The sequence below is a fragment of the Ambystoma mexicanum genome, chromosome 8 (genome assembly GCF_040938575.1).
Source record: "Ambystoma mexicanum isolate Mex_15411 chromosome 8, UKY_AmexF1_1, whole genome shotgun sequence".
NCBI classification, from domain to species: Eukaryota; Metazoa; Chordata; class Amphibia; order Caudata; family Ambystomatidae; genus Ambystoma; species Ambystoma mexicanum.
Genome location: NC_090929.1, coordinates 778,129,723 through 778,157,347, shown reverse-complemented (window position 1 = coordinate 778,157,347; position 27,625 = coordinate 778,129,723). Strand labels below are relative to the sequence as shown.

Here is a 27,625-nt window from a genome sequence, read left to right as displayed (position 1 = left end):
TTGCAACAATTGTCACCCATAATAAGCTCATAGTACCATTGTATGCTAAACATTGAATAAAAACAATATTCCCAACTCCCCCCATACCTCCCCCACAACTGAAGCATCTGTCATCCCAACATAAACTAATAAACAGTTAGACCTCAGCACTGATGTTCCCGCTGCACCTCAGCTAGACACCTCGTACTGTATACAGCTTGGAGCTGGGCCATAGAGTATCTAGGTTAGGTGCTTTTGAGGTTCACTTTGTCGTCTGGGGGGTGGTTGCTGACTGGCCGCCAGCCTTGGTATGCCTTGTGATTCAGAGTGCATTGTGGACTACGCACTTCCTCGCTTTCTACAGTCTGCAATTCCCTTTTCACAAGCGGTATTGTACACTGTTATTCGTCGCCCTGCTGCGGGATCACCATTTGCGGGTTCTGCTGGGGTTCCATGTGTGGTGGTCGCTCAGGATGTGGTCTGTTGTGCTCTCTTCTCTTCCCTCCCTCGGCACTCCAGTCTCCCTCTATGTGACTTTCTGCCCAGTTCCATGCTTCCTTGGGGTCAGTAAAGTGCACGGATGTGCCATTATGAAAAATGTTTAGCTGGGCAGGGAAGGTTAGTCCATACTTGACTCCCAACGATTGTAGGCGCTTTTTGGGTGGGTCAAAGGATTGGCGCGCCTTCTGTACCTCTCTAGTAAAGTCAGGGAAGAAAGTGATCTTTGACCCGTCATACGTGATTTTCCCCTTTGATCTTGCCAGTTGCAACACAGTGTCCCTATCCCTGTTATTTAGGAAACTTGCAATGACTTTTTGCGGCGGTGCGCGGGTGTAGCTTTACCAGCTGGTATGCGGTGGGCTCGCTCTATGGAGAAAAACCTGGAGAAGGCCTGTGCATCGTACATATTTATGAGCCATTTTTCAAGAAATAGTTCCATGCATTCTCCTTCTGCTTTCTCAGGAAGGCCGAGAATGCGAGTATTTCGCCGGGATCTGCCCTCGCTGTCATCTACTCTTGACTCCAGGGTCTTGATCTGCGCTAGTATGCCGGACATTTGACGGTTCACCCCTCGTATATTATCTTCAGCCTTCAAGATCCGTGCCTCCGCCTCTCCCGTGTGTGAAGTCAGTTTTTGTAGGTCATGCCTTAGAAGAGACACATCCGCGCCTATGCTATCCATCTTCTTCTCCATCGAGGTTCTGGAGCTGGCAATAGCACTCATTATATCTCGGAGGGAAATGTCGTCTTCCATGCAGTCTGCTACCGTTTCCGACAGCCGCTCAGGAGATCGAGATATGGGCGTAGTTGCATATTGTTCAATCCGGCTTTGCGTCGAAGTCTTCCTCGGTTTGTCTTTCCCCATTTTATTGTCCGGCCTGGCAACACCGCGGACACGTGCCTTGTTTGGAAGGGGAGGCAACGGCAGCTCAGAGAAGCAGCTATTCCCAAGGCGCAGAGGTCACCCACTCCTGGGTCCCCTTGTCTTTCATCTAACAGTCTTATAGATCTGTCTTAGGTGAAGCCCCAGTGGTTTCTTTGCACCCGTTTCGAGGGGTGTTTGATGGCCGGAGGGTGTCGTCTGAAATTATGTTGTTTCTGGGCTTGTAGTTTCGATCGCTCTGTTGGTGGAAACCAGCTGTTCTGCCCGGGAGTGTAGCACAGTCCCACTGTGGCTATGTGCCCATGCGTTGGATTAGCTTTGATGGTGATGACCTTCGTGGTACGAGTCGTGCATTTAGCTCAATGTCATGTGAGGGGTCATACGTATCCCCCGCAGCCGGGAGAGGGTCGCTTCAGCTATAATGAGGTGCACTCTCAGTGATCCGCCCCGGACACTGTTGGAGCGGGTCTGTTCATGTATATCGATCTGTTACCCTCCACTCGTCTGCTTGGTATCGGATTTACAGTGTGCCACATCCAGCCCACTCATCTGGGGGACTGGTGTGTGCGCACTTTTTTCAATTGAGCAAGCCCATAGAGTCCCAACGGGCCATCCTTTGCCTGGTGCCCACCGCGCACAGTGATAGCGCGCCTCTAAAACTACAGAGACCGAGACACACTACACATGGCATGGGCGACGGGCCCGATCACTTACAATGGTAAACGAATTGGCCTTTTCCCAGACTACACGAGGGAGTTACAGATATCAAGACAGTCCTTCGACTCGGTGAAGAAGAAGCTAATGTCGCACTCATCTTTCCGGCAAAGCTTAAAGTCTACTACAATGCTACAATGCATGTATTTCGCAACCACTAGGAAACATGGGACTGGATGGAGACACATATCCTCTACGGCCCGCGCTCAGGGACACCAATGAATCGCCCCATCCGGGGTGACCACATGGAGACATCCCCAATCTTGTTTGACACAAAGAAATCACACATTGACGAAGTGGTTGGTGAGGCCCAAAGGAATGGAGAAGTGGGCTGCCCGCAAAGAGGTGAAGAAATAGGATTGCTCGGAGTGAAGCGATGGAAGGAGTCCAACAGACATTCTGAGGTTCAAGACTGGTGCTGATAGGAATCCTTTATGAAGCAGCCCCTGGCGGGGGACTAGGAAGAGCTAAACTGGCTCTTGCAGGCAACCCTGAACATGTTTTCAAACGATTTGGTTTATGTAGGTTCGGGCGACAGGTACTTCTAGTTGGGGGGAAGTTCAGGGTGGGGGGGTGTTCTACAGTTGGGGGGGTAGTGTGGCGTTGGGGTATGCTGGCTCGCACTACAGTTTGCTGGTTGAATTTCACGAGTTGGGGGGAGGCACAGGTTGGGGGAATAGGGGTGTTCTTTCTTACAGTTCAGTTTGGTTGGTCGCTTAGCTTACCGGGGAGGCGGGGTGGACGGCGCGGGCCTTCACCGCACCGACTGGCAGAGGGTGTGTGTGTTGGCTCGGGAGCCCCGGGAATAGGGAGAAAGACACTGGCCCACATGGCGCACAAGACACATCTCTGGGGATCCAATGTCACATGATGGGGGGTATTTCTGTTGACATGGAACGTCAGTGGGCTAGGCTCCGGCATTAAACTGAGATTGGTACTCCAGTTCCTCAACAGGCATTCACCTGACATTGCCCTCCTAACAGAAACACATTTGGTCGGCACAGAATGCAGGTTCTTCAAGAGGTCTAATTACGTACTGGCCTATCAAGCAGGTTTCTCGAGATGGGCAAGGGGGACGATGGTTCCCATACACAAGAGGGTACCATTTCAACTGAGGGTTGTGCGGGCAGACCCTAGAGGGCGATTTGTGGTGGTAACTAGGGAGATGTGGGGGAATAGTTGGGGTATCGTGGCAGTATATGCACCCCCAACGCTTACGCTTGAACTCCTGAATGATCTCCAAATGACAATAATTACTGAACAAGCGGACATGTGGGTGCTGGGGGGAGACTTCAACAAAGTCATGGAAGTGGGTAGGGGCAGATCACACACAGGCAATAGAAACCCTGACCTCTCGACCAAGCTACACTCCTTCGCAACTGTGCGGGGACTGTTGGACGCATGGAGGGCACTACACGGGGCAGAATCTAGGTTCTCTTCTTCTCCAATGCACACAAGTCTCTTTCCAGGATAGATTACTTCTTTGACCCACAGTGCATGGCACACAAGTAGTCTGTGAAATTTCTGGTCAGAGTAATCTCGATCACTCCCCCCTTACTCATGGTATTGAAAGGTGGGTGAATGAAACCTAGTACAGCTTGGCGCCTCAACGCATACTACTTGGGTATGCCGGAGGTGATGGAGGGTTTATCCAGTAGGACGGCAGAATATTTCACTCTAAATGAGGACTCAGTTGACAGCCCATTCATACTATGGGAAGGCTACAAGGGGGTGCTCCGAGGGGAGGCTCTCTGTCTTGTGTCAGTGCACTGTCAACAAGATTCCCGGACAATAGAGGAGGCAGAGGAGCTGGCGTCAAGGAAGGAGGAGGAGTTGGGGTGCCGGGCTTCACAGGAAGCTCTAGTCTCAGTGCAAGAGACCCTAAAAACGTGGCAGTAGACAATGCAAGGGTAGCTCTTTGGATGGTACATAGCCAAATACACGAAATGGGAGACAAGGCTGGGAAAACCCTGGCCTGGCTGGAAAGACAGAACAGGTGCAAGGGACAAGTACAAGCCATACAGGACGCTGGGGGAGGGATGATAACGGAAGACTCTGATATCGCTGGGACATTTGCAACCTTCAATGAAGACCTCTACTCCCCCCAGGTGCTAGCAATCGAGAAGGGTGGATCAAATATCCTTGACATGATAACAACTTGATAATGATCCCCCGCCTCTCGGAACAGCAGATGCTGGATCTCGAGGCCGAAATCATAGCGGAGGAGTGGCAGCAGCACTCTCCCAGCCCCAGTCTGGCAAGACCCCCGGACCCAATGGTTTTCCGGTGGAAACCTGGAAAAGGCTAGGTGAACCGGTGATAGGGCATATTCACCATATGTTCGTACAAAGCAGAAAGAACGGGCAACTCCCCCCAGACCTCAGGAAGACATGTATTGTGGTGGTCCCCAAAACTGGGAAACCACCAGACCTCTGTGCCTCTTACAGGCCAATATTGCTAATTAATGGAGAGACCAAGGTCCTGGCACGGTTCTTAGCAACAGGCTACGAATCATGATGGACTCCCTGATACACCCAGATCAATGCAGATTCATGCCCTCCAGGTCCACTCAGATGTATCTGCGCAGGGTGCAGTTTGCCATTGACCAGGCTTCAGGAATATCAGACCCACTAGGGCTCTTAGCTGTGGACTTCGAGAAGGCATTTGAATGGTAGGGTGGGACGCCTTATGGGACATTATGGGCCGTATGGGCTTTGAGGATAGATTTATGTCTTGGGTCAGACTCCTGTATGATTCTCCGGAAGCAGTGGTGCAGTGAATGGGGTGTTCTCCAGGGCTTTCACATTGGGGCGGGGGACCAGGCAGGGCTGCCCCTTCTCAACCTGCTGTTTACTCTTGCCATAGAGCCGCTGGCAATAAAACTTAGGGCAGCAGAGTAATGGGCAGGATTCACATGGCCATGGGGAGCGGGGGGGACCGGGTCTTGCTCTATGCAGACGATCTCCTTATCTATATAATTAATCCTGTGACATCCTGCCTTGCAGTGACACGTATCCTCACAGAATTCCAGAGGTTCTGTGGACTTAGGGTGAACAAACAAAAAACAGTCCTTTTCCTCTTCGGAGGGAGATGGGGTGATCCCCAGACAGTGCCCATACTCGATTTCGTCTCTGGCTTCGAATATTTAGGCATCCAAATAGGCCCAGATCCGGGCGACTTCCTACGCCTCAACCTGCAACCGGTGATTCTCAGGCCGATGTGATCCACTGGGAATCCCTCCCACTAACGCTGATGGGTCGGTAAGGCGGCCCTCTTTAAGATGCTGATGCTCCCGAGATACCTCTACATCCTCCAGAACACCCAACTTCCCATCCCCAAAGTGATCTTTACATCTATTGATGGCATCCTCCGCTGACTACTCTGGGTGGGGGGGGGGAAACAACCCTGCATTGCTCTCAAAACCCTGTTTGGGAGCGGGGATTTGGTCTGCCCTGTCTTTGCACCTATTACTGTGCGACACAATTGGGGTTGGTGAACGACTGCCTTCATGGTGATCCTGGGCTCCCACTCATAGGGGGGGAGAAAAGGAGATTGGGACCAAATACACCCCTGCAGCTACTGTACGGAGACAGGAAGGGGACTGTGGAACTCCCAGAGATGACTCAACACAACTGTCAAACCAGGGTAGAAGCTCATCACTGGAGTGGGATACCAACACTGGACCAGCCCCTCTGGAACAATAGGCATATCCCTGAGGTCCTGAAAATGGGTTACTTTGTGAACTGGGAGGTACAATGGATTTGCACCCTTGCAGACGTAGTATAGGAGGGGCGTCTTCTGGCATTTGGGGCTCTGCAGGAGAAGTTTAGACTGCCCAATAAGGACTATTACAGACACCTGCAATTAACGCACGCCATTGGCTCTCAGTTACCCGTGTTGGAGGAGGTCCCCAAATGCTCCAACCTGGAGGCTAATATTCTCCCAGAACGAATTCCAACTAAGGTCACCTCCACACTATACCAGGTCCAGACGGCTTTCGGGCCTAGGAGTTGTCCCAGCTTAAAGAGAAATGGGAGAGAGAGGTGGGTACACTGGAGTCCGAGAAGTGGGTGCAGGCACTCATTTTACCACGGGACATCGGAATAGATGCAAGACTTTGCTTACTCCAATACAAAATACTGCATCAGATGTATTACTCCCAGGCAGCAATAGCAAGGTGGGGGGTAGTAGACAGCGGGATATGCATGAGATGTGGGAGGGCAGTGTGAAACTGTGACTTAATTCAGGACTTCTGGCGGCGGTGAATCCGTAAGATATCTGGGGTGTTGGGGTCTTCCTTTCCACAGGACCCGAAACTGGTGATATTGGGGATCTGGGGGAGGTGGAATTCACCAGACAAGAAAAGACATTTTTTGTTGTGGCAGTGGGGCTGGGGAAGAGACTTACAGCTGCAACATGGGGTTCTACTGAAAGAGTAAGCATCAACCGCTGGGCCAATTAGGTGGACAGATGTGTGTCACTTGAAAAGCAACTATATAATTCCAGGGGTTGCCCCGGGAAGTTTCAGAAGGTCTGGGGGAGATGGATGGGAACTGTGTGAGAAGTGAATAATGTACTGTACTAGTGGGTGGTCATCGCTCCACGCATCGAAGGAACTGTAGCCTGGCACCACCCTTTCCCAGCTAAACCAGTATATTTATGTATTCTATGCATTGTCTAATATTATTGATATGCTGTGATCAAGGTCTAGCGACCATTGTTGTGTCTTGGGTGGTTTTGTTGAAAATAAACAGATTTATACAAAAAAATATATACTTCAGCACACAGGCCTTGGCTATTCCTGATGTATCCTTATCAGGACTTCCTCATGTGATATACTTTACACACTGTCTAACTCGACCTTGCCTGGTATGCTCCATTGCCAGGTTTATTTTTTATATAAACACACTTGAAACTTGAATCTGTCTGGTATACTCTCCGGTCAGTGCTTTTCTTATAAAAATATACCTGCTGCTTGCATCTGCCTGGTATAGTGCTCTGAAACACTTGTGTATGAGCGCGATATAAATAAAATAACATATCATAGTCTCCTGCCAGGGCTTTTCTCATATGAATACTCTTGCGACTTGAATCCTCCTGGTATACCTTCCTGCCAGGACATTTTCATAGGTATACTGCGCACACTTACAAACTTGACAGACTTTTATATTTATTCTGTTATGTCTCTTTAAGGAATATTAGTTTTCTCATTCTTTCTTATGCTTCATTTACTTTTATTTGCCTTCGGTAGGGTTGCCGAAATGCCCCGGTGTCGCTGCTGCCCTTGGGTGGACTCACTGGCTCTTTGTGGCATGCGTTGGTTCTCCCTCGTCAAGCCTACAGCGGCTCTTGGGCGTCCTGCTTTCTCTCTGGGTTCGCCGCCTCTGCTCCTTGCCTTCTCTGCCCCTCGCCGTTCCTGCTCACCTGCTCTGGGGTGTTCCGTGCCAGAGCGGCTTGGAGTCTGCCTTGCGGTACCTGCAAACAATCGGAAGTCTTTCTTCCTCTTCTGGCATCCTCGCACTCCACCGTCTCCTGTAGTCTGCTCTCCTTGGCTTCTTCTTCGAGCCAGTTGGCTCCACGGACCTCGCACTAGCCCAGCGATCCCTCAGTCAGCACTTCTCCAGCCAGCGTCTCTCTCCTTTCAGATTTTAGTCTTAGAACAGTAGATTTTTTGTCTGCTGTCCTTTCAAACTGTTCAAATAAAGTGACTGTTTCTTTAATCCTGGATGGTGGAGAGCATGTTTGCAATGCTCTTGTCAAGGCCATGTTGTCTGAGATGGCACAGATGTTTGTGGTGGAGACGTTTCCACTGGAGAGTGGAAACAACAGAGGGGCAAAGGCAAGCACGAGTCAGGGGAGGAGGCAGATGTGACAAATGCAAGGCATGATTAGGCAGCTAGTAGCTGATTTGTAATTCCACTCCAGGTTCTTGGAAAACTTTGTTAATGGGTCTTACTTGGAGTGCAATTTAGTTTAGACCAAGATCCAGCAATGTGATTTGTTTCCAAGGCCATCCCCACCCTCCATTGTGGTATACAGTTAACAAAGTGATGTAGATCTCGTAATAAGTACTGTAACCCTTATGGATTCTCATATGTAATTCATATTTACTAAGCGTATGTTTAACAAGTCAGACAGCTGTTCATTCCACAGCTTTTTGGTAGACCTACTAGCTGAAGTCGAATATTGTTTGTATTTCAAAAAGCCCTGAATTGATTCTTCCTAATTGAACGCTATTTCTGTATTTCATTATATAGTTTGTTAATGCTTATGTTGTTCCAGTAGAATGATCTTCCTTTCGCCAAAATGTGTTACTTTACCACCATTGGTTTGCAGCATCCATTGGTAAAAGAATGGAGACACAGACTGCCAAGTGATGTGTGCCAATTTACATACTAGGAGTATACATATGAGAAGTCAGGCTTGCGGTAATGTGTTTTAAACTGCAAAGTTGGGGGTGGGTTGTTGCCAATTGGCAAGCCCAACTCTGCAGCCTGCAAACAATGCAATGGGAATGGGGATGAACAGGGGTCATCTATACTGTTTGCAGTCTCTGGAGAAGCTGAACTGTATCAAAATCTCAGACAGCTAGCTTTCATCACCACACTGCCCTTTCACTAGCTTGTTTAACTTGGCCCATGCCCTTTTGGTCTGGACCTGCTCCTACTTCAAGCATCAACTGCCATCTGTTCTTGATCTACTGAAGGAGACTTTTGGGTCGCTCACTTTGGACTGGCCCAGGCTCTGATTTTCATTTTCTATCAATCAATAGTCCTGCTTTACTCTCCCAAACCAGGCTGCCTCAGTGAGGCACAAAGATACTCTGCATTTAACATCCTTCTTAGGGTTCATCAGAGTGCTGCCACCATCTGGCTCAGCTGCTACACAATGGGCTATGCATTAGCAGCGGCAGGATACCCCTTCAAGGCCCCAAACCAGGATCACATTCTTGTTCTGTGGATGCATCACAATTCATCAAGGATTTGAAATGGCTAAGACAGGAGCCACACTAGTTAACTTTTTTGTCAGTGGCGTATCAGCCACAACACAATAACCCTCACATACAGCTGGTAGTTTATTGTGATCTCTTGCCAATCCAAAGTAAGTAACAATTGAGACAGTGGTCAGACTTTTATTTGAAAGCTGAGACTAGTCTTCAGACTGTACAAAGGGTTATCAAACTAGTTAACTAAGAGGTTAGGGGAAGCTATTGATACAGTTCTATCTACTACACTGATCACTACTGAATTTAAGAATACAACATGTATCATTATGGGTATTTTCATGGGTATGGCTTTTGTTACATGGTCATCCATTTGAGAGATCTTGTTGCTGCAATGCCGAATATGGGATAGAGGTGAAGGGGAGGGAATGGAGAAGTTATTGAAGGAAGAGTAGAGCTATTAGACAATGATCAAAGGAACTAAGACAGGGATGGCGTGCAAATGTAAGGTAAGAAGGTTCTAAGATTAGCGCAAACACTGGAAAGTAATACCCTCACATATAGGCCATATACAACTTTAAAACAGAGAAGAGGATAGATGTACTCAAGCGAAGAGTAAATCCAGGGACACAATGGTGTAGTATAAAGGACAGAAAATAGGTTTCAATACTATGCAATGCCGTAAGGGCAATACAGAGGACTTTGAAGTGATTCCTTTGCCTGATCAGCAACCGCTGAGGCTTGGCGTGTAGGTGGGAGACATGTTGAGCACTGTGTGGTCCAATAGCCAGATGGGTCACCTCATTATAGGACGAAGTTAGGAAGGCCAGGGCAGAGATCTTCCCAAGGTCAAGCTACAGAGACCTAGTAGCCCTGAAACTAAGGAGGAAGAAAGGGACATATTTTTTTCGCAGGCTAGTGACAAAATGATGCCATTGGGCATTATGTTAATCTGTGAGCTAAGCGAGAAGTTGTTCTCAAATTGAAAGCATATGAAACCATAACAAAGGATCAAAGAATGGCACCCAATGTGTCCATACATAGATCTCCAATCAGTGCCTCAATTTTGGCTAAGTATCTTTTTTTTTTTTTTTTATTTTATTGGTTTATACAAACCTTTAAAATCATTTTCGAACAAACAAACAAACATGCATCAAACTTCACAAGTTCCTGTCCCCATTCAGAAGTCCTCCATCCCCACTCCCTTGAGTGTACAAGCGTCAGGTTTCCCCATGTCCCCTTTAAACACGTTTGGGTACCTGTGTACCAAAGTCCAAGCTCAGCCGATTTTCAATTATGGCTAAAAATTGCATCAGTAGGATTAAGAGTTTTAAATCAGTACCATTGAACATATCACCCCACCATTCGTCAGCGCACAAAGATGGGTGGCTTATGCTCCAAGGGACCAAGTACACCGTTCTCTCATTTCGAAGATTTGTGCAGAAAAGCACTAGATGCTTCAATGATTCCGCTTCTTTTGTGCAGAATCTACACATGGGGTTTAGGTTCGTGTTGCAGCTCCAAGTTCTTAGACGTTCTTTGGTTTTAAACAAGTTCAATCGAAATAACATGAAACGTCTACGAGCATTAGGGTCCGGGAATACAGAAATGTAGCGCTGGACTTTATTAAAAGCGCAAGCTTCTGCAGGCGCATCTGTCATCAGCGTTGCTGTTGTTCATTCTGTGCAGGTTCGATCCCAATCAAGGCACCAGATTTTCAGCTTTGCGGCATTAGGGTTTTCGTGAAGCAAGGTTGGCGTGATGCCGAATTCTACCAGCAAGCGTTTGCATCTCTGCATCCACAAAGATACCAATTTCTGCTCTGATACTGGTGTGTTGCAAAGAATTTCAAACTGAGGAATGTTTTTGCGGGAGCGGGTTTTGCGATACAAGGATAGCAGGTTCCAGCTAATCCTTGTCTGGATAGATATTAGGGCTAGTTCCTATGTTATGCAAGCGGTCTTTGTGCCTCTTGGCAAGCTTAGAACTTTCATCAAAAATTGGTTCTCGAGGGAGGACCATACTTCATAGGAACAGCCCAGCGCATTTTCAGACCCCATATATCAACACAGGAATGACTTTCTGTTGGTAGAACAGCCCAAATTTCCTTTTCATAATGAGGGCTTGACTCACCAGCTGAACACATTTCCTTTTTGTGTCTGTGATCCATGGTCCGTCGGTGATACATGCACTTATTACCATTCCCAGGTATTTTACGCTTGTTGGTGTCGACATTATGTCCCCATTTAGGAACCACCTCAGTTTTATTTCGCCTTTCGAGACTCACCCTCTCAAGTTCTTAAATACTAGTATCTCACATTTCTTGGTGTTGATCAGCAGCCGATTTTCTTTTTACGTAGCGTTGTATGGCGTCGAGTTTCCTTTGTAGACCGACAGGTGTTACATCCATTACTACTAGGTCATCGGCGTAAAGCAGCCAACTTATGTGTGATTTGTTCACTAGAGGCGGAAAGGAGTTTACAGCGTCTATTGCAGTGCCTATATCTGATATGAATAGGTTGAATATAGCCGCTGCAAGTGGACATCCCTGTTTTACTCCGTTGTGAGTTTTAATTACAGTTGATAATAACCCAGATGGATCTAGGCGGATCTTGATGAATGTATTTGTGTGAAGCTCTTTGATAGCTTCTGCCAGATCTTGAGGGCAGCCCCACCGGTGCAATTTGGCCCACATGAGATCCCTATCAACAGTATCAAAGGCGCTTGAGAAATCGATTAACGCCACGTATACTGTAGTGTTTGATTTCAGAGCCTCCATTTTTATCAAGTTCAGTAACAAGAGGTTTAGAGAACAGCCTACTTGTTTAACGAAACCGGCCTGCCTGGGGTCTATGTGTGATGTTTTTACTGCCCACTCCACTAGTTTTTCTGCAGGATAGTGGCGTAAATTTTTCCCAATACGTCCAGCAGTGCTATCGGCCAATAGTTTTTGGGATTCGGTCTGTCTCCTTTTTTGAAAATCGCCACTATAATTGCTGACTTCCAAGATCTAGGAGACCGACCCATTTTGTTTATTCTTTCAAATAAGGTGACACAAATCTCAGCCCAGATCTCCGGATGCTGCTTGATGGTGTAGTTTGCGAGGCCGTCCGGGCGCGGGGCTCTCGAGTTTTTGGCCTTTGTGATTATCTTCACAATGTCATCTTTACAGAAGGAGAGTGATTGTGGTGAGAATCTAGGTACGTTCACGCAATCCTCTGCCTTAGATCCTTTGTATAACGCACCAAAGTGAGAGATCCATTCTATTTCACTCACCAAACAGACTTGGAGGGATCTTTGCGGTGCCTGCATGTTGTTGATTAACCCCCAGAACTCATGTGTGTTTTTGTTTTTTAATGCGGCTAACATTACCTCAGCGTGGGACTTTAGCCAGTTCTTATACCTCTGTTTTATGACTCTAGTATTCATCTTTCGAGGCTCTGGTTCAAGGGGTTGAACATGATGAATCTCACGTCTCATCTCCCGTTTGTGTTTTTGTATCTCCATGTCAAACCAGTGTTTGCGGGCGAAGTTCAGATTTTTCAGCCCTACATTCTTAGGTTTGTATTGTATCAGTAGATGGTCATATTCCATTTGAGTACTTTGCTGGCTAGTAAGCAGATGACAACTGAGCGACCCCATGCATCTCAAGGCGTAATCTGACCCTGTTTGCTTCGGCTAGAACTTTGTGTTCCCACCTCGAGGCACCCTCTTTCAGTGACATTACAATTTCAGTTGTTACCATGTTGTGGTCACTGCTAGCGTTCTTCGTAATTCTAAATGATTTAATTCAGGCATGTAAGTTGGAAGACACAAACACATAATCAATTGTGGATGTAGAATTATTGCGATGCCAGGTTGTTGATGGTGGTATATCTCCGAATGTGTTACCATTCAGCATCTGCATTTGTCTTGAGTCCATCTCTTCAGTCCATTCTTTGGCTAACAGTTTTTTTTCCGCACCCACAGGTTTAAACAAATCAATGTTTAAATCTCCACAGATCATGATGTTCGCGGAATCTTTGGACGCGTGCAGGTGATCCACTATTGATAAGATCTCTAAGAATTTGGTTTTGCCTGCCATCTGATGGCTCCAATAGACGTTTAGGAGAGTAGTTTCCTCAGGATCTTCGTCGCCCTTGGGCATCCTTCCTATCATGGTTTCCTGAATGAAAGAGGAGTGGTTAACTGACTTTACAATTCTTAGGCCAGAAGCCCTACTGACTAATGTCACCAGACCGGCCATCGGACGGCCTTTCTCCAGTTTTATAGCAGGGTTCAAGGCCACTTCGTAGTCACATGAGATTGGTGCTTCCGTTAACCAGGTTTCCTGCAAACAGACAATATTCAAGCCACTCAGCCAATTCGAATTAAACAAATGCGTGAAACCATGCGTGTTCCAAGAGGTGACTGTACATACGCATGAGGTCGCCGGATCCTGGCATTATTGGTTGTCGTTCTTGTTGAGTGAGGCTGCTAACCATCCCCATTCTGCATTGTCCCGTATTATATTAGTGTGTCGGTTGCTACCGTCACACAGTGTATCGAGACGTGTGTCTCCACGTATAGTGATTCTAATAGGCAATTTGATGGCGTCGAAAGCGCACCCCGCCTCATTTATTGATGGAGTGATGTTATTTCTAGTTACATGTGTAGGTTCAGGTGAGGTTCTCGGAGACTGCCCAGTTGCAACCATCCTTGTCTCGATGACTTGTGGGGGATGTTCCTCGTATTTCTTATGGATGCGTAACACTGTGCTCTGTTGCAGACAGCTTAACGAGTTATGATTGTCACCATTATTCGTGGTAGGTTGGACCATTCGTGATGTTTCCATCTTGTATGCTTCGAACCCCAATGAGAATAGTGCGATACTGGCGTCAGTGATTGTTGTAGCTATCAGTGATGATGACACGTGCAGAATTACTTTGTCATTGCGCCTTTCGTTTGGAAATTCGACGATCCTTAGGTCATTAGATAACGTTTGCTCGATTCATGATCAGCTTGTCCTTGGGATCGAGACACTCGATCATCACCTTAGTTGCCTGGGTCTTGTCATGAGCTTTTCCTGTATGACTTCTTTTAGGCGCTTGGCGTTTCTCATAGTAATCTCGTTGGTCGCCCCTTCCAGTCATATTCAAGTTCCTCTCGCTGGAATTACTGTCGATCCTATGAGCATTGTGGTGGATAAGATAGTTGACATCCCCGTTCCCGCTCGTGTGGATTACGGCAGAATTGCATCCTTCATGCTAAGTGCATTTTTGAGGTAAACATTGTTTTGACCTTTTTTCATGCATTGTTATAAATGGTGGGCTAGTAGGGGCGTGTGGTCCGGTCTCTGGATTTGCTAACCCATTAACAACGCAACAGATTCTCACACTTTTAGACCCAACAGCCTGATCATGGGCAGTCCTGTCCACTTGACGGGCTGAGTTTACATCTGCCACCAAAGGATGTCCCTTAATGTCTTTGCAAGGCTCCAGTGTTAAATTATCTTGTTCAGTCTTGTTTTTCGCAGGTGCCATTATTAAGGCGTTGTCTGCTACCTCGTCAAGCTCTCTGTCATCGTATGTCGACATATTTAGTAATTCTGCCGGTATGTCATTGTTTAGCGCTTCAATGTCCACCACATCTTGTGGTGGGGTTGGTTCTTTTCTCAGATCCACTTTATGTAACGATTCAGTTTGCAGGGTTTTAGCAACTTCCTTAGTTACTATTTGTACTAATTTTATGTTCCTCAGGAACTTTATTGCTCCTCTGTTTTTGTTGACTTTCCTTGTAGGCAGGTTTTTTGTTTTTTTGCCGAGATTCTTAGGTTTGATTTTTGGTTCTGGTGATACTGCAGGGACCTACATGCCACCTCCAAAGAAACACACCGGGCTTCTCTGTGCCTTGGTTCGAGCTTGACCCCTGTTTTTTCGCTGTTTCCCGCGGTACCGTGGTGTATGTTGATGCTATTTGGTTGTCGTTAATCATTTGCCTCTTAAATGCTCTAGCCTGCTCAAAGGCAGAGTTAAAAAGAAATCTCAACAATTTTCTCATGTTCCAATGATATACTGGTGTCCGGACCTTGCGTAGATGTAAGAAGAGTTTTAGGCGGTAATTGAACCGTTGAGACGCCTCCATTGCACTCAAGCACAGTCGCGTCAGAAACTTGGCATTGCGAGGTTATCTTGGACGACACAGCACCCTGTGAGTCACTCACTGCAGTACTATGATCACCCTCAGGAGCTTTGCAGGAAGGTAATATCATCTCCCCAACCTGTTCAGTTAAGGGCGACTTTAGAACCCTTCTTAAAGGGCTCCTGGCGTTAAGAACATTAAATGTAGGTTGTCCTGTGTGGCTGTGGCACTCATGCCAAAATAGAGAGATAGCTTCTCTTGCCACTTCCGCCAGTAGTTTTTTGTCCGCAGAGTCGTTGTTCCTCTGGTCGCACAGAGATTTGTATGCAGCATCCAGACCTTTTAGCCCTTCCTTGAAATTAGTAACTGACTGACAGCATGTTTGTTCTACGTGTGACACTTTGGTACTCGTAAGAGCCATCAGTGTGGTCAGGTCCTTCATTGAATCGTTCAGATTCTCATATAATTTCATAAATGGGGCTAAGGACATCGCCATAGAGGATATTATTGCGGATTGTAGTGCAGGTAATAACCTAGCCTCGAGTTGCTCAGGTTTACCGGTCTGCGTGACCCTTTTCGGCCCATTCTTTTTCCTGTGCGCTCTTCCCCGCCTTATTTTCGGGTAAGGTCTTTCTACAATAGAAGAGTCAGAGAGATCTTGAAAGTCTGAGGCAATTGAGTTCGATGAATGGGGATTGTGGCCCCTCATAGCCCAAGTGGGAGTCCACGCACACTAAATCAGAGAAGACGTTGTCGCCGGCCGTACCTCTAGCTGCATCCAGAGGGGAGGGAAGGTACGCAGGGGGTCCACAGCACCCGCTCGCCGTCTGATCAAAGCCAGCCTCGAGGGAGGGGCTCGCAGCGGGCTGCGCGCCTCCAGCACACTTCTCGCTGCATGCCGACAGGCCGGCTCCCGCCCCGGGATCGGATCCAGCCATGGCTGCGCAGCCACAACAAGAATCGCTGACACCAGACCCCGGGAACTCCAGCGGCCGAACGCCCCCCCCCCGACACCCGGAGGGTAAGTGAGTCGCCGCCCCTACATCAGAGTCGACAATATTGAGTGGCTTGTTGGTAATCAAACACAGCTCACAGGTCTGCAGTTCGTGTACAAGTGGTGTAATTGTTTTAACACAGTTTGGGTGTGTGTCACTGTAGTTACTGCCTGTGATACAAGCGGCAAGGGAGCACAGTTCGCGTGATGCGCCAGTTCCACACACGTCCTAATCGGACCTATTAAGGGGTCACTGTTGATACAATCCTCGCTTCCATGAGCCCTGGGCTCTTCACTCGTAGAATTGCATGAGAAGAAATGACTTACATTCATTATGGTTTGCTTCTTGATCATGCTACATTCACCATTGTCTCCCGGGCGCTCTCATTTCTTCTGAGCTCGTGTTCTGAGAACAGGGCAGGCCTGACAGGCCTGTGAGAGCGTCTTTCAAGAGTGTCTTACACAGCACAGCGCCACTCACCAAACAGCCCAACAGTAGAAGTCCAGCCCTTTCTCCACAGGGCTTACGCCACAAGGGCGCTAGAGGCAGCCTTTTAAAGGTCAGCGGGTCTCAGACCTTAAAGGCACACGCACCTCACTCAGGAGCAGCACAGGGAACAGGAGAGTAATGGTGAAGTCCACTCGCCACAGCCCAACAGCAGAAGTCCAGCCCTTTCTCCACAGGGCGTACACCACAAGGGCACTAGAGGCGGCCTTTTAAACGTCAGCTGGTCTCAGACCTTAAAGGCACACGCACCTCACTCAGGAGCAGCACAGGGAACAGGAGAGTAATGGTGAAGTCCACTCGCCACAGCCCAACAGCAGAAGTCCAGCCCTTTCTCCACAGGGCTTACCTAAGTATCTTTTAAGCTAGTGGTAGGCAATCCACTGATCGATGGCTGAGATGCAATCCTTCAAGAAAGAGATTTTGGATACTAAATCCTCAGCAAGATTGACTACGATTTGGGTGCTGTACACATAGGGGAAAAGCAGAAGACAAAGCCGCGGTTCATTTGGGCTAGAACACAAAGCTAGAGATTAAAAAGCAGGGTTGAGAGGGCACAGCCCCAGGTACTCAGAATAAGGGTGAACAAGTAGAAGAATAAAAATGGAATGAGAGGCAGACTATATTTGTTGAGTCAAGAAAGAGGGGAGCCAGGTCAGTGTGATGTCACTAATGCCACCTCTACCAGCCAAACACTTAAGATTTTACAGTTGACAATGCGAAAAGCTGCTGAGTGATTGAGCATAATTATAGAACTGATAGGTGACAGAGGAAGGCCACAAGAACAGGCCAGTTTCACCTGGTGGAGAGGAACCCTACCGGAAGAGAAGGTAAGCAATTGTGACAATTCAAGAAAGTCAAAACTCAGAGGGGTAACTGAAAACTCATTAAGATTACCATGCACGGCTATGAGGGAAATAGGTTTTTGGATGAAATATGGGGATACAGAGAGTTTCTTCAAGCACAGAACTCGTGAAGAATGTTGGTCCAAGGACAAAGTCTTCAAGGAGAGAGAAATTCAGAATAGAAGTTACGAATGAGGACAGAGGCATTAGCAAGTTTGAGGATGAAGATAGGGGATAGATCCATCAGTGATCCAGATTTGAGGCAGCTTGGCAGTGTGAGTACTGTGTCCTTGATTAGTGAAAATAATGTATGTGATGAGTGGAGCAAGTATGGCTCATGGAGTGGTGGGGAGGATGTAGATGCAGCTATCAATCGCAGCATGGTAAGCAATAGTGTCCAGAAAGGTGTACATTTTGGAATCAAAGAATGGTGAATGGCTGTCACATTGAGTTTGTGAGGGAAATGAGGAAATAAACTGTTATTTTAGCAGGTAGGGTATAGAGTTTGGAGTTTTGCTAATGTAGGAGCATTTTGGATCTAGATGTGCAGTTTTGGAAGTATTTAGGGAAGTGTGAAAATGCAAACTATAATACCAAGACATATAATTCACACATAACTACATTTCTTATTAATTTTCTAAAATGTATTCATGGCCTCTTTTAGATTGTTGATTTAACCCCATGAAATTCTATTCCTTAAGGTACTGGTACCAATGCTTGCTATATGGAAGAACTGAGACACATTGACCTTGTGGAAGGCGATGAGGGGAGGATGTGCATTAATACCGAATGGGGAGCCTTTGGAGATGACGGTTTGATTGAGGATATTAGAACTGAGTTTGATAGAGAGATTGACCGTGGTTCTCCAAATCCTGGTAAACAACTGTGAGTAACCATTGTTTTTCAAATCTCTATTACTGTATCTTCGTTTTGACCGTTTTTTTTAACCATTCTGATGATAACGGTTTCAGAAATGAAATTGCATTGTTGTTTAAGTAAAAGTCTAAGATGCTTTCTAATGCTTAGGTAGAGAATTGCTGTGCACTATTTATTATTGCAGTGGGTTTAAGTTGTATTTACTTTGTATTTACCAACTACCTGGTCTGGGGTTGTTAATAAAGCAGCATTCAATACACAATAAAATGCGGTACCATGGCTTTAAATAGTCTACATTTCGGTGTACTTGGACTTTCTTGAAATAGTGTAATCAGCGATGCACTGACACTGTAAACTGCTAAGTGAAAGCTCTGCTGACCTAGTGGGTCTTAGAATGGGTGACTGTGTAGGGTCTGAGATGCCAACAGCAAATATATGAATACATGAGCAATGCCTGATGAGATCAACACCTTTGAAATCACACATTGGAAGCATACAAAATAAACAGTCTAACTCAGGTGGAACCACACAAACAAAAGCAAAGTTTGAGAAGTAGTTTATAAAAATAAAAGAATACAAAATAAAAAAAAGTGTTTTTTATTGTCTATAATGTGGATTAAAGCTCTCTGAAGGTTATGGCAGTTCTTGTAATTCTTAGGCTTATTGGGGCGTGAAAGCTCAGAATGCAGTCACAAAGTGTAGCCCTATATCACTTCCTTGTAGAGTGTTTTGCTCACAGGAGTTTTCTTGGACTCTTTTTTAATTATGCTATTTGAGATTTCTTTACTTGATTGATCATTTAATTTAGAGCCGTTTTTATTCTTTGGGAAAAGTTAGTCAATCGCCTTGTTCTCCGGCACACCGATTGGCACATAGGAGATTCATATAGCTTTTTCTTTACAAAGGTAGGTCTTAGACAGAGATCATTAGAGCTTGACTCAATCTCTTCCAACAAGTTATTCATGTTATTATAATATACCATTATTGATTGTACATTCCCTTCTCTGTGAATAGTAGCTATATCTTCATACAAGGAATTACTTGGAGGCAATAGCATTTCGGCAAAGTTGCTCAGTAACCTCCACTTGTATCTAGCCGACAAGTATATCAGTCCCAGTTCATGGAGCAGCAACGGATTTGGTAGGGAGTTTGCTAACCTAAGATTCCATTTACAGATTTTACCTTGTAGTTGGTCAAGGATGTGATCAATGTTTACTAAGCACATATCAAGTCTGTATAATATGTTTGCCTCTACCTTTAACGTTTAAAACTCAATTGGACGGATCATAGAACATTTGCAGAATTTTTTATATATGACCTTCATTTGGGAGATAGATGATTTGACTTGTCATGTAGAGACTTTTTCCACATCGAGGCGGATGACATGTTACAAAGATCATACCCCAAATATTTTGCCGATGGCACACGTGTTACCCCTGGGCCATCAATGGTCAACTTATATGAGGAAGATTTCCTTTTTAAGTTGTTAAAGACAATGATCCTGGATTTAGTGGCGTTAGAGGCGAGATTGTTGTTTTGTGCATATTGCGCAAAAAATTCACATTTTTTCTGTAGACCAAAAGGAGTTCTATCAAACAGGAGGATATCGTCGGCAAAAGCCAGCCAATAGGCCAGCCAGTGAGCTACTGGTACCATTGTTAACGGACTCGCAAACTACGAGTTCTGCTTGTGGGTGCCTTCCCACCCGCCAGGACTGGCCTGGCGGGCGTACCGGAACCCGTGAGCAGAGCATGTTGGATGCACCGGCACCATTCACGAATGGTGGCGGTGCATCCAACCTCCCCATTCCCATTCCGCCTTTCAGCCCGCCAGGTCTGACCTGGCAGGCGGAATGGCACCCGCTTGCAGACCTCGACGGATGCACCGGCACCATTCATCAATGGTGCCAGTGCATCCGTCCTCCCCATTCCCATCGAGTCCAGTGGGACTTAAATGGGAATGGGGAGTAATATTTTCCGGTACCCGGCAATGGGGAATTACCGGGACCACCGGGGCTGTAAATACCCTGGTAAGTCCCCATTGCCGGAAAAAAAATGACTGCAGTATTTACCGGCACGGCTACCGCCAGAGTCATAATGAAGCCCAGTGTCTTCAGAGTTGAGTTTTCTTATCGCAGGAGTTTCCTTGAAACATTGGAGCATAAAAGATTGATTAATTCTGCGTCTAACGTTAATTGAGACATCACTTAATCAGCCAATAATGGTGCAGTTGTCAGCTGTAAATTTAGCAACTGGCGTAACGTCTGCACATGGAGACTCCTCTGCTACATCCTTAACAAGAGCAGGTTTAATTATATCTCCCTTTACCTTATCTGTAGAGGGCCCGCTGGATAACTGGTCACTCACTGCAGACTGTGGGACAGGATGTAAAGTCTGCTTGCCTGTATCAGAGATGTTTGCGATGCAGGGGGAGGACAGCTCCGGGGAGTTGCCTGTTGTATCCGGCTGCAACGTTCCCGCCTTAGTGATTTTTTCACTGGTATTTATTTTAATATTTTTTATAAGCGGGTAAAAAGTAGTTAATTGGGTTTGTTTAGTGGCTGCAGTTGCTATTGCCAGAGCAGAAGATATCGTATCAATGGTGACTTCACCGACAGTTTTTAACCGTGGCACACCTAGTTCAACAGATGGTACTGCTTCAGGGGACCCTGTTTTTTCTTTTTCTTTTGATTTTTTGATTTTGTTCTTTTTGTCATTTATTTTATCTGATTTAGGTATTGCTTCTTTTAGTTCAAGAGCCATTTTACTTTCTTCATCTAGTTGGTTCAAATCCGTCACGCCATCTTCGTTGGATAGGTTGCATATGTCTTTGATATGCGAGTTGAGCTTCTTTGACTTAGAGGGAGCAAGATTTTTTGTCTTTTTGCCACCCTCATGGCACTGGAGATGCCTCATAGCCCTTCTCTTTAGTGCTCTGCTGTGCATCCTTTTTTCTTGTGATATAAAATGTCTAGAGGAACTAACTTCAACAGATTCGGTTGTTCCCCCCTGTGCAACTGCGCTGCACTCCGTTCCTCTTGATTCCTGTTCGATGAGGTTAGTGAGGGCTGACAGACTATCAGAGCTGTCGGAGATGAGAATCCATTCAATATCAGAATCTTTGGAAGGATCATCATAATTCTGTTGCATGGGATAACTTGCAATTTGGATTGATTTCCTTAAGTTTTCTAGTTTTTCAATTTTTGCAGTATTAATAATGACAGTATTTCTCAGCTGTGTAATGTTGTCGTCATCTCCATCTACCAGGCAAATTGAAGAATTGTTTAGTGCCTGAGCATAAGAGCATCTATTAGGTCTCACTAATTTCTCAGTGAAGATCGTTTGCATGGACCTCTCGCATACAGGAGTAATAGAGGTTTGAGAGCCATGTGTCCTTGCGGAAGCTTTGCAAGATTTTACGATATTTGCAGCATTAAGTGCCATGACAGGGTCCAAGAACCCTTCCAGTTTATTCAATTTCGCTAATAAGTCAGCAGAAGAAGTTTTTGATAATGGGTTATGCCGTGACTTTTGTCTAACAGGTTTAATATGGGCATCAATACAGGAAACGTCATTTTAAAACCCTGTAGATCATATGATGAAAGCAGATTCGATATGGAGGCAATTTGTGAAGCCTCATGCGCATTCGGGGGAGGTTTAAGTAATTGTACTGGACTAGAGCCAGTCTGAGGTTCATTAGTTGATTCAAGACTAGGCATAGGATCATTTCCCACACTAAGAGTGCGGGCAATACCCCGGAATTCAGATGGCACGAGGCTGAAGTAGGGATGCTGGGTTGTTGGGAGGGGGGGCCAATGCAGGATTCTAAAGACAAACGAACAAGAAAGGTTGACCGGACCACAAAGTCTTCAAGAAGCGTAAAGTAGAAGAGAAGTCCAAGAGATTACTTTTAGTGTTGAGTTGCAATTAATCCGCCGTTTTATGGCAGCGAGAACTGTTTCTCTTCCCTCCCTCTTGGCCACGGCGAGGCTTCTCAGGAGCAGACCGCAGCGTGCCCAGCACAACAGTACACTTTGGTGCACTTTGGGTGCACGCACGCTTGTGTGCATGCACGAGGCTCAAGTAGGGATGCTGGGTAGTGGGGGGCGGGGCCAATGCATGATTTTTTGGCATTGAGTTGCAATAGATCCACCACGTAACAGGGGCGAGAACTGCAAGGAGCCCTTCCTCTTGGCCACGGCGAGGCTTCTCAGGAGCAGACCCCCAGCGTGCCCAGCACAAACAGTACACTTTGGTGCACTTTGGGTGCCCATATATGGCTCAATGGGGAGGGCAACGTTGGGACCTCTGTCATATCTTTTATTGCCCTCCACTGCGCCCACAGCGAGTCTAGGGTCCCATAGCCATTTGCCCAATGTCACTTGACAGAGCAGGTAGTTCTTCATGTCAATCCATTGTTTGTCGCTATCTGCTCGCAACTGTCCAACAATTGCTCTAAGCTGTGCTGCTCTGTAATGCGTAAACATGTCTGGCAGGTCCACTCCTTTGCCTTTGGTTTGTATCAAGATATTGTACGCTATGCTTTGCTTGCACCCCTCCTATATAAACCTGTTGATGCTGTGCTTCATTTTCCCGGATGTGGTCCTCTGGTATTGTTATAGGCAATATTTGGTATAGGTAGAGTACCTTTCCGTGGAAGATTATCTTCACTGCATTAATCCTCCCTAGCCAGGATAGTGTAAATTGTGACCATGCCTCCATGTCCGTGAAAAGCTTGTGTAGTAGAGGTGGGAAATTAGAGGTCTGTCAAGTTCCTAGTAATCGGTACTCCCAAATATTTTATCATATGTCTCTCTATTGGAATCACAAGTTCAAGTAGGTCATCTACTTGAAGTTGCTGTTCACGGCTGCAGGGAAACAGGGTCGACTTAGAAGTGTTGACCTTAAACCCAGATACACGTCCGCATTCTCCCACAATGTGCAGCACTTGCCAGGCCGAGCACATTATGTCACGCACATGGAGGAGGATGGCGTCCACATACATTTCCAGTTTGTACTCCATCTCCCCTACTTATATGCCCTTTACCCTACTCCTTAACTTGACGCCTAGTGGCTCTATAGACAGGGCGAATAATAGCAGGGACAAGGGGCACCCCTGCCTCGTGTCTCTCTACTGGCTAAATTTGGGGGATGTCTTGTGCAGTAGAGTCAGTGTATAGCACCATGATACCTCTTCTCACTCTTTCCCCAAGACCCACTTTCTCCAAGACTGCAAACAGCAACCTCCACTCCACCTGGTCGAAAGCTTTCTCAGCTTCGATGCTGATCAAAGCATAATCTCCCCCTTCCCTTGCCATACGTTCCATAATGTTCAATGTTTTTCGCATTGGATCTGCTCCCTTCTGCCCCAAGATAAATCTCACCTGGTCTGAATGTATTAGGTGGGGGCATCATCCTCTCCAGCCTTTTGGGCAAGTATCCTTGTGAAAACGTTTTTGTCCAGGTTGAGCAGTGATATTGGGTGGTAAAATTGGCATTCGCTTGGGTCCCTACCTTCCTTGGGAAATAGGGATATAAGCGCCCTACTGAAGGACTCTGGTGCCACTCCCGTATCCAGAATATTATTATAAAGCTTGACCATAAATGGCAGGAGTGTTACTGCAAATTGTATATATCATCCTGTTGTGTACCCATCTTAGCCTGGAGCTTTCCCGTTTAGGAGTCTATCTATGGCACCTATTATTTCTTCCACTGTCATTGGGCCTTCCATGATGCCTATCTCCTCCTGGGTTAGCTTCGTCTTATATATGTCTTGGAGGTATTTCTCAGGCGCTTCAGCGCCCTCTTGGCATCCACTCTCATAGAGCCTCTTATAATATTGTGCAAAGCATGCAGCTATCTCCTTGGGCCTTGTCTTGAACTCTCCCCCTTCATCCTTCACAGCTGTGGCCCACCTATCCGACCTTTAAGTTCTGAACCACGCTGCTAGTAGCGCATCGGCTTTGTCTCCCTTTTCATAAAACGTTGCTTGATTAACCTTAACTTATGGAGAGTATCCCCTAGCACAAGTGCCTTGAGTTCTGCCCTTTTTTGCTGCAGCTCCTGGAGTTCTGCTTCTTTGTACCCTTCTCCCGAATGCGTCCTATCCTCCCTTCTCACTATTTCTTTCCTAAGAACCTCCTCCATGTGCCTCTGTTCCCTCTTTCTTCTGGCCCTTCCCTCATTAGACAACCCTCCAAATGCCCTTGCCTGCTTCTCAAGCTATGTTAACGTCCATCTCCCCAGAGTTATTTGTGACTAAGTATTCTGTTATATCATTGCAGAGTTGCTCCGCGATGATCGGGTCCCGCCATAAGGATTAATTCCACCTCCATTTAGTATCTGCTCTACAGATCCCAGCTATGTTGATTTTCCACTAGCACCATGTCATGGTCAGTCCAACCCACTGGCCTATTTACACAACCTACGAGCCTTACACTCTGGTCTACATTCAGTAGCAAGTAGTCGAATCAGGTATAGGTGGCATGTGGCTTTGAGTCGAAGGTGTATCCCTTCTGATCAGGGTGGATCTGTCTTGATGTATCTAGAAGTTCCCTTACTGCTACGGCTCGACCTAGGGTTCCTACCCACTCCTCCCCCTCAGATGCCTTTGGGTGTCTCGTTGGGAATCTGTTCATTTTATCATCCGCCCAGGAGTTCAAAATCACCCCCTATTATCGTGAGTTCCCCCCAAGTGGCATGACTGTGCCCTGAGCTAGTGTGTTGAATGCCACCTAGCCCTGATTTGGGGCGTAAATCACAGCAAGTACAACCTGCAATCCGTCTAGGTTACCCTGCACCATTAGCAACCATCCCTCAAGCCTCTTCGTTCTCGCCACCCCATGTAGTTTCAGGCGGTTGTGCATGATTATTCCCACTCCACCCTACTTGGCATCCCCGGATGCCCAGTAGACTTGTCCTATTCCTGCTCCTCCAATAGGTCTCTCTTTGCCTGATTTAAATTTTGTCTCCTGCAGAAATCGCACGTCCAGCCCTGTGATTCTAAACTCTTGTGCAAACAACGACCTCTTATTGGGGAAGTTGAGGCCTATAACATTAAGAGGCCCTGTGACGAGTGTGGAACCCCCCCTCTCTTTGGCATCATCATCCCACCCACTGTGTCGCTTCACATTTCATCCCTAAGAAGACCGCTGTTCCCTTTACGCAATACCACACACAGAGGGAATTCATCCCATTTGACCACACCCCGTTACCCCACGTTCCCTTCCCAACTTGTAACCAATATAACATCAAACAAAACAGTATTTTAACTATTACAAATTGTGAGATGCCCTCTCCTCCTTTGATGGCCACCTGGGGCATGAGATCCACAACCTCATGTTGGCTCTCATGCGAAATCCTTCCTGTCCAGCATCAGCTTCTTTGAGACAATGAAAGTTCGACCAAAGCCTTGCTCTACCCCTGGCGGGGCACTCACGTGGGTTCCTTTCGGGGAGGTCCATGGAGCCTCATACACTTGCGGCTGCTTTTCCCTCTCCTTCAGTGTTGTGGGCTGGCCCGGTCGGCTCCCCGCTGCTGCCCTCCTGCTGGCACCTTCGCAGTCGAGGTTAGATGGCCTAGTTCTTGCTCTGCCTCTACTGCCAAAGTTATTCGATAGTCCACTGATTCCACTTCAAATTGTAGGGCGATCCTGGAAGATTTTCATCTTGGAAACCTCACATTTCAGTTCTTGTAGTACTTTGGTCTTCGCTAGCACCTCTGCTCTGTCCTTGTATCTGAGGAACTTCTCAATGATCGACATCGGTCCATTTCCTAACAGCTTCTCTCCTCTGTGTGCTCGCTCCAGCTGCACCACTTTTCCTCCCTCTGACTCGAACATGAGGTGAATGATGCCCTGTACCTTACTCTCTACTTCGGCAGGCATTTCTCCTTCCTTTTCTCTCAGCCCGATGATCCTAATGTTAAAACTGTCACAGGTTTCTAGGTCGTCGAGTTTCAGGGCCACCTTCTCCTCACGCATCTCCAGTTCTGACATACAGGCATCAAGGGCATTTTGAGCAGGTCGGCATTCAGTTGGTTGCGCTCTATTCCATCCATTTTGCCTCCAATTGTGTCAACTCTATCCTTAAGGTCTGTGAGGGTGGTCTGTATGTCATTGCAGAGGGCTCTGATTTCAGCAAGGATACCTCCTACATCTTCTTTCATGGAGAACTGTGTGAAAAACCTGAGGGTTTTTCCCCTCTTACATCCCGGGGATCCTCTAAACATGATATACTCCTTCAGCCTTCATAGAATATTTTAAGGCACACAACCTTCTTTTCCCCAAGTATCACTCAAGTACTGTGATGAGAAAGAGGGAGGCAAGAGGAGTGCAGATTTACTATGGGAAACACGACTATGGTGCATACAGAGGTAAAACAGTATGCTCAATGGAGATATCCCACTAACAAGGTCAGGCAAAGTCAGGCACTTGAAGTTGACTACACTCACATGCAGCCTGTTGCCACTCCCAGGGAGTATAAAACCAGCAAGCTAAGAAGGCAAATTGAGCAAGTAGGGAGAGGAGCTAAGGCTGCCCAGTACCAGCTGGAGGAGAGTGGGATGCAGAGACGCTGAAGGTCTGCAAGGCAAAGCAGGAGAGGAAAGCCTTGTGAGGGAGCCATGTCTCCAAAGAGCCTGGAGAGTCCATGGAAGGCAACCAGAAGGCTTGCTAATCCCTTTTGAAATTGGTAACCAATACTCATTCCCCTGGGCCAGGATAGGAGCCCAGGAGTGTCTGAGGGGCAGGTGGTCTGACCCTGCCCTTAGACGGCAAAGACAAAAACAAATGAGTGAAGCACAGTGAGAGCCTGGTGTGTGTATTGAAAAGGATACAAAGTTGCAGAGTGGTTGCGTGTATGATTACACATTCACAACAGACTCTGTGTAAAGATAGGAAGTGTCTGCAAAGAGGGGAGCTGTGCGCAGAGGCACAGTGTGAGAGAAATAGAGATCCTAAAAGGGGAGCTGTGTGAGAAATGTAATGGATGCAAAATTCCCCAAACTAATGGAAAAGTATTGACATAAAGCAAAGAGTGTTGGAAAAGCATTGCTGTGGCCTCTAGGCGGGAGATTGATCCAGAACGGCCGCAGGCACCCCATCACAAGGAATAAGCACTGGGGTGGCCTCCAGGCAGGAGATTAATCCAGGAGGGCCACAGAGACCCCAACATGAAGAGATAAGCAAAATATATGTGTGAACTTTGTGACAAGTTGGTAACAAATATATGAGGGGCAGGTGGTGAGACCCTGACCTCAGAGGAAGT

The 27,625-nt window shown here is 46.7% G+C and overlaps 1 protein-coding gene across 1 annotated transcript in view; it reads left to right on the top strand.

Annotated features, from left to right (window-relative positions):
* The window catches only part of HK1 (hexokinase 1), a 1,159,884-nt gene that overhangs the window by 209,550 nt on the left and 922,709 nt on the right, over positions 1 to 27,625 (top strand). The window contains exon 7 of the mRNA XM_069610605.1: positions 18,186 to 18,369. Coding sequence (XP_069466706.1) covers positions 18,186 to 18,369 — 184 coding nt within the window. The remainder of the gene's footprint in view (positions 1 to 18,185; positions 18,370 to 27,625) is intronic.